General features: G+C 32.1%; 1 protein-coding gene across 2 annotated transcripts; it reads left to right on the top strand.

Moving 5' to 3' along the window:
- LOC109336362 (mitochondrial Rho GTPase 1-like) lies at window positions 5492-12154 on the top strand. Of its 2 annotated transcripts, XM_019572912.1 has the most exons (15): window positions 5492-5579; window positions 5677-5899; window positions 6081-6213; window positions 6507-6656; window positions 6766-6942; window positions 7099-7347; window positions 7489-7557; window positions 7718-7773; window positions 8031-8112; window positions 8390-8601; window positions 8686-8755; window positions 8921-9033; window positions 9701-9851; window positions 10768-10954; window positions 11819-12154. In XM_019572912.1, the coding sequence occupies exons 2-15, from the start codon at window positions 5682-5684 to the stop codon at window positions 11890-11892; spliced, it is 1941 nt and encodes a 646-aa protein (XP_019428457.1). In that variant the 5' UTR covers window positions 5492-5579; window positions 5677-5681; the 3' UTR covers window positions 11893-12154. The 2 variants fall into 2 exon arrangements, with proteins under 2 accessions (XP_019428457.1, XP_019428456.1); XM_019572911.1 differs by lacking the exon at window positions 5492-5579 and having other exon boundaries at window positions 5599-5899.

Here is a 12899-nt window from a genome sequence, read left to right as displayed (position 1 = left end):
TCCTTGATTATACTTGACATTAATATATTTCATAATTGTTGAATGAAGTTCAAAATGAAATTATCGTTTACACTGAACAAATGCTAGATTTATTCCTGGACATAGAGTTGCTCATCGTTTCTAAGGGTTTACCCACACTTTTACAAATGAACATGAATATTATGAACTAAGAAAAGTAAAAAGGAAATGACAGCATACGAATAACAGTTCAACGGAGGAGAAATAGTTAGTGACATAAGACAAAAAATAGGAAAACAATATCAAGTCATAATAGGTCACACTTCAATGAAAGTTTTTACCAAAGGTAAGATATATAAAAAAAATAGTGAAAGTATTAAATAATAAACATAAACGAAGATGAATACCAAGAACCAAGAAAAGTTAAAAAAAAATTTACAGAATAAGAGTAACACTTCAATGGAATGTTATTAAAACTGATTCGGACTGGCCGGTTCAACCGGAGAACCGGTCAACCGGTCCCATAACCGGTACGAAACAAGTGTTGTGTCGGATAAGCATCAAAACCGGTGTAAACCGGTGAAAAACTGGTGAACCGTGTCAAAACCGGTGAACCGGCCGAAATTTGATTGAACCGGTTGGTTCATACATGTAATTTTAAAGAACCCCACATAGGCACATACCGCATAGAATTAGAAGATGATGATGCACAACTAATAACTTTTTTATTTTTTATTTTTTTCATACATGTAATGTTTTTTATTGCATTATCAGTTTTGGTTCTAATAACTAATTTATTTTATTGTTAACTTGTATAAAAATTGATGTATGAAAAATGATATTGTTGTAGATCAATTAAATTTAGAAGATGATGATGATGCAATGTGAACCTAGTTGAAGATAACATTAGTCAAGCTTTGGACTTAAAGGTGAAGAGATGGAACCTCAATATGAAACAACTTTAACTCTTTGATGTTAAAGTTTTAAATATATAATATGTTTTGTAGACTGAGTTATGAACTTGCGTCATATGTTTCGAGTTTGTTAAGTAAGACAAGTACTTGTGGATTACTATTTGTATTTGTAATTTAGACTTTGGATTTATTAAAGTTGTTTGTTTATGAGAATTCTTACTTTGACTATAAATATGGATTATAAATTTGAGTATCTACATATTAGATATTTTTGTTACAGGTTTACACACACACACACACATATATATATAAGCATGTATGTCCGGTTTAACCGGTTTAATCCCATGCGGTTTAATTACTGAACCACTGGTTAAACCACTAAACCAGTACCCTCACCGGTTTGATGACCGGTCCGGTTTTAATAACATTGCTTCAATGAAAGATATGACCAAAGTTAAGATTAAAAAATAAAGAACAGTGAAAACATTAAACAATAAACATAAATGAATATGAATCTCATGAACCACAAGAAAAGTAAAAAAAAAATTACAGCATAAGTAACACTTCATTGAAAGATATGACCAAAGTTAAGATTAAAAAACAAAGAACCTAAGCAAATATAAAAAAAAAATTAAGAAGACAAATGGCAAACAAAATTGGAAGAAGATCACCCTATAATAATCCTTGGTAAATTAAACATATCACTTTCTTTCAAAATCAAAGAGCCTCACCAAATATAAAGCAAAATTAAGAAGACAAACATGAAGAAGAACACAACCCATATAATAAAGAAAAAATGAAATGAGAGGGGGCAAATGACATTCTAAAGGCATAAAGAAAAAATGAAGAAAATCATTTTATAAATCATTCCTTCATCCAGATTTAAAGTGAAATTCAAAAGTGGCTTATCTGTGATTTCAAATGATATTGAAGGCGAGCCATGATTTAATTGTTTTGGGAAGTTAAACCATCGACTATAATTTTGTTGACCATCATTTACGTTGGTCATGATTTCAATTTAATGGTATCAGTAATTAAAATTGTTTTTAGGAAGTTAAAACAACATCTATGATTTTTTGCCATGACTTAAGTTGGTCATTATTTTAGTTCAATGACATCAATGCCACTAGTAATAAAAATAAGGATAATGTGACAAATCAGAGAAATGAAGAGGCATATAACGAATTGGTAAGTGACTATTATTTCAATTTAATGACATCAATAATTAAAATTGTGTGTTTGGGAAGTTAAAACATCATTTATGATATTTTTTGCCATGGTGTACGTTGATCATTATTTCAATTCAGTGACATCAATAATGAAAATAAGGATAATATAATAAATAGATATATAAAAAACAAATGATAAAAGAGTTTGTCATGTTATCATATGTGTGAGGATGTATAGGAAGAGGTAGAGAGCTTTTGGAGGAAAGTTTTTTATTTAAAAAAGCAATGACAAAGTCTTCTTTATTTATTATTTATTATTATTATATAGTTAAAATAGATGTCACTTCAATATCAACAAAAATGATGAGCACCTAGGAACAAATATTAAATAGATCTAATATATCTTAAGATATTGTGAAAAAATTACTCAAAATCTATTCAAATTCAGACAAAACAATTTTATCTATTAAAACATAATGAATTTAAATGGACAAAAAATAATAGATATTTTAATCATAGATGAATGAAAATTTATTTGATTGAATATTCAATTAGTCGAAAACTAAATATTCACAAACATTGTCTATTAATTTTTTTATTTTCTTCACAGGACATGTGAATATAATGTGATTAATAGTAACAATTTATTATTGAATACATTGTATATTTAAATATTCACTAAAAAATTATATGTAAAATCTTCAACGTTCAATGTTGAAAAATGATTTTTTTTTCTGGAAGTTCAAAAAGTCAATTTTTGAAAAAGAAAGTGCTTTTAAAAAATTAAAAAGTAATTTTTTTAGAAAAGGTGATTTTCTTAAAAATGATTTTAATTTTTTTAAACAGTGATTTTAGGGGGGAAAACATAACAATGGTAAAAAAACGGTTTTAAAACAACTTTTTTTAATAAATCAAATTACTTTATTAAAGCTGTGGTCTTGAAATGGATGATTTTTTCTTTCCTAAAGTGTTTTTAATGTTAATTAAAAAATGTAAATGGATTGGCCTTCTAATCCATTAAGCTATGGGATTAAAGCGAATGTACAGGATATCATGATAGTAATGGAAAAAAGAATTAATTTCTTACCTTAAAATGGTAAGAAGATATATTTAGTAGTATTAGAAAAAAAGATAACATGGAGATGATAGCTCTACGCCTATACCAATGGGAAAATATATAAAGGGGAAGCAGTGTTGTTAAAACTGTACCGGTTATCAAACCGGTTAGGTACTGATATAGTGGTACAGTGGTTCAATTAGTGGTTCAGTAATTAAACCGCATGCCGGTTAAACCGGACATACCTACTTATATTTATATATATATAAACCTATAACAAAAAAAATTCAAATAGGGAGATACTTAAATTTATAATTCATATTTATAATCTACTCAAAATTCACATAAACAAACGACTTTAAGTCTTTAACAAATTCAAAATCTAAATTACAAAACATATATCAATCTAAAAGTATTACTTAACAACCGCAAAATATAAATCAATGACACAAGTTCATAACCCACTCTACAAAACAAATAAATTTGGAGTTTTAACATTTAACACCAAAGTTATATGAATATTATACTTTTCTACCAAATCCTATCTTCAGACAGTACTCCAAGATTACACAAATGTCACTGAGATTACACACGAATGTTAGGAACCAAAATGTGTAATCTAAGTATGTCTTGGAAGCATGTGTCTTGAAGTGTTGAAGAAGGGTTGGAAAGATGAGTCATCCTTGTAATGAGTTTTTAAGTTTTAAAAAAAAAAAAAATTTATGTGTATAAACTGACCGGTTTAATAAAATACCGGTCGGTTCACCGGTTTGAACCGGTTTTTGACCGGTTTTGATACTTGGCCGGTTCAACACTTGTACCGTACCGGTTAGGGGACCGATTCACCGATTTTTCGGTTGAACTGGCCGGTACGGTACAGTTTTAATATCTATGAGTGGAAGTATGAGGGGCAGTCTTAGAATCTTGTTATGAGTGGAATGATTGGGAGTTTAAGAGGAAAATCAGTAAATGCATAAAGGATTTGTTCAAACATCACAAGTTTAACTAGACGTGGACGGCGGTGCTTTTTGTTATCGCGGTATTATTAGCATTTCTGTGGGTTAAGTAATTATAATCTATCTGTTAAAAGTATAATTAGTATAATATTGGTGGTAATTTATTTACATTACTTTTAACAAAAGAAATTGTTTAAAAAGTTAAGAGTTCAATTCCTGAGAATAATATTTGTTTGGAGGAGCAGTTACACATAGGATATACTTGATAATATTTAAAAGAAATTGTTTGGATATTGTAAATTATTTTTTAGAAGTATAAACAAATTAGTGATATATGATTTTCCACAACAATATTTTAAATTTTAATAGAAATATTATGATTGTATGACGAATATAATTTTTTACTATATTATTTAAATATGTGTTAAGTTTAATAGTTTTTAGTTGAACCGATTAATCCAATGTAATTTTAATATCTATGAAGAGAAGAATAAGATGGAATTACATTTTTAATATTTTTTATTTAAATTGAAAATATAACAAATAAATTGCATATTAATTAGGTATTATTCTCTTTACTTTTAAATTTTTTTGGCCAATGAAGACTTTACTCTCAATCCTAAACAATAATAATGTAAGTTGATAAAAAACACATTAGTTATAGATAAGTTTTTTTTGGTACATAGTATTATTTAACTTTTTAGATAATGAACTAATATTTTTTGGGTTTCGTGGCTGTCATTCCAAATAAGTGTCGCTCCCAATAATCGAACCATTAATATTGGGAATCCAGCTTACACCACTAAGCCAATGTCTTGTTGGTGGTCATATAGAAGTTTTTTTGTTTACCACATGCATCCTCGCACTAAACGCAATCCTGTCCGACTCGACAACATCCACATGTATGTGAGGCTAACACTCATAATGAATATTTTTTTAATCACAAAACTCGAACCCGAGATTTTGCTTAAGGGAAATTAAACTTGTACCACTTGAACCAATACCCATTGGTAGCTAATATATTATATAACACTATAATATTTTGTTCATTATAAAGGAATATAACATGTTAAAATTACTTTACTTATAAAAAATGTTAAGCATTTAATATGTATATACAAACAATGTAATTATTTTTACATTGTTGACATATATGTTAAATATCATTAACTCGTAAAAAAAATAATATAAATAAATGATAAATAATGTGTTATGTGTAAACAAAATTACACTAATAATATATATCAGAATATAATATCTATACACAATTTAATATTATCAGATGATGATATCTATACTCGTATTGTATTAGTCTAACAAACTCATATTCCAACTCAACATACATTTATTTCTCATATTAGTATCAGTATATGATAGCCCTTTGTACTCCTAGGGAATGGATACAAGCCTTGATTATAGCTGCAAAACCCAAGATTATTTAAATATACGCACAAACATATATATACTTACATAATAACTAATCGATTGATTTTGCTACCTTCACCATTCTCACTACCGATACAAGGTTAGGGTTTTTCATCCTTCACTCTCACACTCCTCTCTCTTCTCTTTCACTCCAACTTCTTCTCACTCCTTTTTCTCTTTCTTCATATTATTTGCAGTTTCTATGGCGAAAGCTTCTTCTGGAACCGTGAATCCACATGGTCACAGTGGAGTTCGAATTGTTGTTGCCGGAGATCAAGGAACTGGAAAATCAAGTCTCATCATAACTGCCGCTGCTGAAAATTTCCCCATTAATGTTCCTCATATCTTGCCTCCTACTAGGTTGCCCGAAGATCTCTATCCTGATCGTGTTCCAATCACAATCATTGATACATCTTCTCGGTATAATTGTGAACTTGTTTTCTAAATTCGTTTGTTGATTCCGCTATTTACTGTATATTGAATTTAAACTAAACAGAAATTTGAATTTGTGGTTGTAGATTTGTTTATTCTTTGATTAATGTTTATTCTTAAAAATCTGAATGTGTTGATTGAATTATTGTTTGTTATTATTATTTTGCAGATCTGAGGATAGTGATAAAGTTGCTGAAGAATTGCAGCGCGCTGACACAGTTGTTCTCACTTATGCTTGTGATCGGCCTGAGACACTTGAAAATCTGAGTACATTTTGGCTCCCACATGTCCGGAAATTAGAGGTTATCATCTTATGTTTTAATCTTTTTGCCCTATCGAAGGATTGTATATTCAATTGCAGCTCTATTTTTTATTCTTCAGCAGTGAATATAGAGTTAAGAGGAGGGATAAAATAGTTGTTTCTTGACAATGAAAGAGGGGGACATCGATGCATTAGTGGAAACTGTTAAAAACCAGTTCCGATCTACTTACATCTGTGCTTCATACAGTTTGATTAGATTGACATAATTTTTTTGCCCTGCTTTTTTGTGTAATGTACATATGGATGACATAGATATTTGAACCCATTGAGCAGGTGAAAGTCCCAGTTATAGTGGTTGGTTGTAAGCTTGATTTGAGAGATGAAAATCAACAGGTGAGCCTAGAACAGGTGATGTCACCAATAATGCAACAGTTCCGAGAAATTGAAACTTGCATTGAGTGTTCAGCATCCAGGCATATCCAGGTATCTTCTTTTTATGGCATTAAATGCTTTGACATCCTATATTGAAGGTACTGATGAGTTATATCTGAATTACGTTTCATGCGATTATAATTGAATTCCATTTTTGAAGGTCCCCGAAGTCTTCTACTACGCGCAAAAGGCTGTTCTTCATCCAACAGCTCCATTATTTGATCAGGAGTCACAGACTCTAAAGCCTCGATGTGTGCGGGCTTTGAAGCGGATTTTTATCCTCTGTGACCATGACAGAGATGGTGCCCTTAGTGATGCTGAGCTGAATGATTTTCAGGTTGTATATCCCTCTTTTCAGATGACAACATTAAATATTGAAATCAGGCCTTTAATTATCTAGCACTTTGAAGTGTGATTATAAGTTTATTTATTATGTTTTAGCAAGATAATTTGCATAAGGTTTGTGAAAAAAATCTAACAAATCTGTCAACAGGTTAAATGTTTCAATGCACCTTTGCAACCATCTGAAATTGTGGGTGTAAAGAAGGTTGTGCAAGAAAAATTGTCTGAAGGTGTCAATGAGCGTGGGCTTACATTGACAGGATTCCTCTTTCTTCATGCCCTTTTCATAGAAAAGGGGCGTCTTGAGACAACATGGACTGTTCTTAGGAAGTTCGGATATAATGATGAAATCAAGCTTGCTGATGATCTAATTCCGCCTTTGAAACTGGCTCCCGATCAGGTATTTATTTTGAGATGAATCATGAATTTTAACATTGTCGATTGTGGATGGTGTAGATTTTGTTTACCTGTCTGAGATCAATTTGTGGAGCGCAGTGAGTTTTTATCTTGTTCTGATATAAATTGGCTTTGATGTCTGCAGAGTGTGGAGCTGACAAATGAAGCACTTGATTTCTTGAAAGCAATCTTTGATGCTTTTGACGGTGATGGAGTACGTCATTTGTGCACATGCCTTGAATATTTTTACTTTTCTATGCTTCCTGTTATGTTATTTTCAAACATTTTCTCAAATGGCTTTCTTGTGATGTAGATTGCAAATTTTAACCTGCCTAATTTTTCTTGAAGTTTGTCTATATCTTTTGTTCCTCCAGGATGGGATGTTGCGACCTCGTGAACTTGAGGAATTGTTTTCTACAGCCCCAGAAAGGTAGATTGATTTCTCACATTCTGTGCTTGATACATTATTATCCACGATTACAGGTAGATTACTTTGCATTGGTTTCTTTTACTGAATTGGGAGTGGGAAAGTGTTATGAGGATCTGGTATATACTTTTTGTCTTTTTTCAATCTTTTTACAAACCCTAGCTATGGTAATTTTTCTTATGTATGCCTTTTCCAAGCCTGAATGTTAATTAGGACTCTTGCCAATGTTATTTTATATTATTATGATTTATTGATTGCAGTCCTTGGACTGGAACTCTATATGAGAATGCTGCAGAGAAAAATGCATTTGGAGGACTATCGCTTGATGCATTTTTGTCAGAGGTGTGCAAGTTTTCTATATCCTCTCTCTGTTCCACTGTCCCTGCATTTTTTAATGATGCTTTTATAAGTGTGTGTCTATTGTGTTAGAGAGTTTCATCACTCAAATTTGAAAGTGCCTTGGAATCAAGGTTGCTTAAACTGTGTCAACCAATTATTTTATCTATTTCCTTAATTTGAATATGTATGGCTATATATCTGATTCTTGTACCTTTATTGCATATGGTGTTTTATCTGCCATGCCATTCATAACCATTGTTCTTTTCGTTTTTCTGGACAGTGGGCACTTATGACACTTCTGAACCCAACTTTTAGTGTGGAGAATCTGATATACATTGGTTACACTGGTGATCCTTCATCCGCTATCCGTGTGACTAGGCGAAGGCGTTTAGATCGCAAGAAGCAACGTTCAGAAAGAAATGTTTTGCAGTGCTTTGTTTTTGGGCCTAGGAATGCTGGAAAATCTGCCTTATTGAATTCTTTTATTGGAAGGTTTTTTCCTTTTATATTTTATCTTGAAGCTTCCTGCCTTGGTGATGTAACTTTAGCCTTACTGTTGCTGAATTAACAATGCAGGCCATATTCGGAAAACTCCAACCCAACCACCGAGGACCGATATGCTGTAAATGTTGTTGATATTTCTGTGGTAAATGATACTTTTGTGTCATTTTACAATATCTGCTGCTTACTAAGCAAAAAGTTTCTTCTCCCTCCCCATTTCTAATACTAGAGTAGTCTTTCTTTTGTATTCATTTTATTTTTCGTGGCATTTCTTTCATCTCAACTATGCGTTTTATCATATTTTTTGCAGGAAAACAAAAAATATCTTGTACTGAGAGAGATTCCCGAAGATGGAGTTAGAAATCTGCTGTCCAACAAGGAATCTTTAGCCTCATGTGACATAGCTGTTTTTGTTCACGACAGGTGACTGCTGATATTAAATAACTCTATTCATTATGGATTATCTTTGTTACTTTACTATTTGCAAAAGGTACTGAGTTCATAATTGTATTTTTAGAAATGGTTTCATGTTTATGTTGAACCCAGAATGCAGATAAGGCATGAAATAAAATATTTTATTGCAGAGAACACTCATCATGTATTTGTTTTTATTTTGATATTTTGCATCAGGACAGGGTAAATAACTTATTTCAAAGTATTATATATAAAATCTGTAAGAAAGTGCCACTCATTCCCCTGAATTGATCTCTTAATTAATATTTTGTAGTCTGTTTGGATAGTTTTAGCTGATAAGCAATAATTTAACATCATAATTGATAATCACTTAGAAATATCTGTTGTGAGTTTGGATGAGCTTCCTAAAACAGCTTATAGGCATAGCTGAGAGAAACAATATCTGACACAATTTTATAAACTTGCATTTGCTATATACACACATAAATTGAAGACAAGTTAATTCAAGATGATTAAGTCATTTCGGATTTATATAATATGAACTCAAAAGGCTTTGATTAAATTGGCTTCTCATCCATGGCAATCTGAGTTAGCTATCATTTCATGGCCATTTCGCATGGACAACCCATAGTTGAAAAAATGTGGATATATAGAGCTGACCAAATTATTAATGCAGGTCTGATGAGTCCTCCTGGAGGGCGTCATCTGAACTGCTGGTAGAAATCGCTGGTCATGGAGAAGATACTGGCTTTGAGGTGCCCTGCCTTATAGTTGCAACTAAAGATGATCTGGATTCATTTCCAATGGCTATACAAGAGTCGACTAGGGTATTTTTTATTGGCTTATTTCTTTGCATGATTGTATGCATAAGAAGTGTGCATGTTGTTTGTTCTTGTGATTTTGGATTGTGCTTAACATATGCTTTTAAATTATTGGATGGTTAGAAAAGAAATCTATTTGAGTTAGTGAAGACAACATGTTTTGAAATTGTTTTTTCATCTTAATTTTCCAAACATAAAATATGGTTAAGTAGTAATAGTCTGTCTATTGATATATTTTTTTGTCGTTATGAAATTTTATTCCCCACCTTGGAAGTCCAGTTTGATTTTTGTTGTTTCACTATTTATATATAAGAGCTGTGTTGTGGCACCTCTTTGAGATATTTACATTTTACTGGGATGTTTATTTTTTTAGTGAGTTACTTGGTTTACCATTTTAATGGCATAATTTAGAGATACAGGTCATGAGCCATGACTATGCAAAAGATAAAACACACTTCATAATTATATGTTACTTTCCATTTGGATTTTTCAGATTTTCATCTCCGAATTCCATATTAGAATTGACTTGAGAAGACAAATAAGGCATTGGGTTAGTTTTCCCATATTAGCTAAGTATAAGATTTGTAGCATAAGGTTGATTCATCTAGCCGGTGTGCTCTGAAGATGAGAAAATAAACAACTAATAAGGCTAACTTACCAAACAAGATACTCATTCCAAACAGAAGTTTTATTATGACTATTTTGTAGATTATCTTTGATTGGTTTCACTCTGACTGCTCTGTTAATATTCATAATTATATAGTTTTCTTGTCATGCTGTGTGAGTAATGTGATGTGAAGCGAAGCCCTGGGTACATGTAATTTTAACAATTAGCCACATGTGCTTTATGCTGAAAAATGTTCAAGAAGCTGCCTTCCCCTTACTCAACTGCAATGACACTTTTGACTTGTCTGTTTTGCAGGTTAGTCAGGATATGGGAGTAGAGGCTCCTATCCCAATAAGTGTGAAGTTAGGGGATTTCAACAGTCTTTTCCGCCGTATTGTAACTGCTGCCGAACACCCTCATTTAAGCATTCCAGAAACTGAAGCTGGGAGAAGTCGCAAGCAGTACCACAGGCTTATAAATCGTTCTCTAATGGTTGTTTCAGGTATGACAGCTTTTGGCTTGACTCATTCCTTCATTACATTCCACATTTTAAGCTGTTTTATCTTATGTGTTAACTGAAATGTGCCTTTAATCTTGCTTGCATTGTGGTGATGTGATTGTCATGATTTAGATGTTCTTTGTCTTTTGTTTAGTTGTCAGCTTTGATTTTAAAGGTTTTTGGTATGTTGTCTCATAATCTTGAGGTATTGTGCAACTGTGATGCACAGGTCTGTACACTCATTAAGCTTCTTATCGTCATCTTACCTTTATGTGAATCTTTTTTATTTTTGTGTGGGGTAAAATAATGAGTTTTGAACCTATTACTCCATGAAAACTACTCAAATTCCTCACTACTAGTTCAATCCTAGTGGCTTACCTTTATCTGAATCTTGTTATTTTCATTTTTCACTCTTTCAGTTGATCTGTTTCATATTTTTTCTGGGCTTACCTTGATCTTGTTTCATATCGTTCTACCTTGGAATTTAAGGATTATTGAGGCTATAAATTATCAGCAATATCAAAGTTTAGCAGATTAATAAATACACGAGTTACTAAGGCCACACAGTAGACTACTTAGGGTCCGTTGTAAGTTGAGTTTTGGAGGGGAAGGAAAATGGAAGACTTCAGAGTCATGAAATACACTTGTGAGACGACTACAAGTCTTTCCTTTCTTTCTCCTCCAAAACCCAAATCGTAATAGGACCCTTAGAGGGATGCCTTCCTGTATAAACTTAAAAAACAAAAAAATACAACAGGTTTATTTATTTAGGTCATTGATTTAATAGACAAATAGTGGTTTTTTATTTAATGCTTCTGCCCTTTTTGTTCCATTGTTCATTAAATTTATTATCTCAAAATATTGCAGTTGGAGCTGCAGTGGCTGTAGTTGGTCTGGCTGCTTATCGGGTATATGCTTCAAGGAAGAATTCTTCTGGTTAAAAGACAGGTTTTGTTAATGGTCCAGCCTCTATTTATACCCTGTGATCTGAAGATGCATCTTTCCCTGGCTAGCTACGTAGCTATGCTACCTTCAACATTAAGTTGGCTATTTTATGCCAATTGTTGTAGAGATTCAAACTGTCTTCTATCTCTCTTTCTTTCTTTTACAATATCAATACAAGTTTTCATTGTGTTTCCCCCCATCTTTTGCTGGCTAGGGACTTCGTGAAGTTACAATAATAATGGGTTATCATGTCGACCCAGTTAATTACTGGAAAGTTGGAAAGAATGAAAGCCTATCTCTACAATTTATAGACAAGGTTGTAGTTAAAGATCCTTTAGCCTTGCAATTGCCGAAAATCGATAGAAATGGTTATCAGATTTTTAAGTGCGCTATATGAACCAAACTACTGTATGTTGGTTTTCACTTCCCCCCGTCTCTTCCTCTACTTATTTGTTTTGAGCTGATAGCCATTATTTTGTTGAATGGCCTTCTTGGGCATAAATTCAAGTGCTATAGTAATTATAGATTCTGTCTAACCAGCAAATTTGAAGTTGTAACTTGTAACTAAGTTGAAGCTCCTGTGGGATGAGCTTTATTGCAGAACACTTGCGGAGGTTAAGCTTGGCAATATGATCTTGATCTCACCCTACATGTAGGTACCTCACCCTGCATGGATGGGAGAGGTGAATGCGGTTTTGAAGTCGGGTTATTCCCATCTATTTTTTCGTATAATAACATTATGTTTCAAGAAGGAAGGTCTCCTATCTCCTTTTGGTGTGCTCATTTGTGTTTCATATCAATTAAAATGTGTCATTTAATTGAATATATATATATATATTATAAAAATATAAAATAATATTTTTGTATTATTTATTGTAATTCTACTAAATAGAGATGTGTAGATAAAAAGAAAAGGTTATATGTGATCCTCTCTAAGGCATGTTATCCTCAAAACAAAAAAAGACACGCAAGGGATAATAAATAATAGAAAAAGACTTGTGTG

The sequence above is a fragment of the Lupinus angustifolius genome, chromosome LG20 (assembly GCF_001865875.1).
Source record: "Lupinus angustifolius cultivar Tanjil chromosome LG20, LupAngTanjil_v1.0, whole genome shotgun sequence".
NCBI classification, from domain to species: domain Eukaryota; kingdom Viridiplantae; phylum Streptophyta; class Magnoliopsida; order Fabales; family Fabaceae; genus Lupinus; species Lupinus angustifolius.
Note: the sequence above shows the minus strand (reverse complement) of the source record. Positions and strands in the feature narration are given on the sequence as shown.

What these genes read in the sequence shown, in the direction of transcription:
- LOC109336362 (XM_019572912.1), top strand. Translation starts at nt 5,682, where the DNA reads ATGGCGAAAGCTTCTTCTGGAACCGTGAATCCACATGGTCACAGTGGA. An exon ending in TTGAATTCTTTTATTGGAAG is followed by an intron (nt 8,602 to 8,685) that starts GTTTTTTCCTTT and finishes TTAACAATGCAG; the next exon opens with GCCATATTCGGAAAACTCCA. An exon ending in ATGTTGTTGATATTTCTGTG is followed by an intron (nt 8,756 to 8,920) that starts GTAAATGATACT and finishes TATTTTTTGCAG; the next exon opens with GAAAACAAAAAATATCTTGT.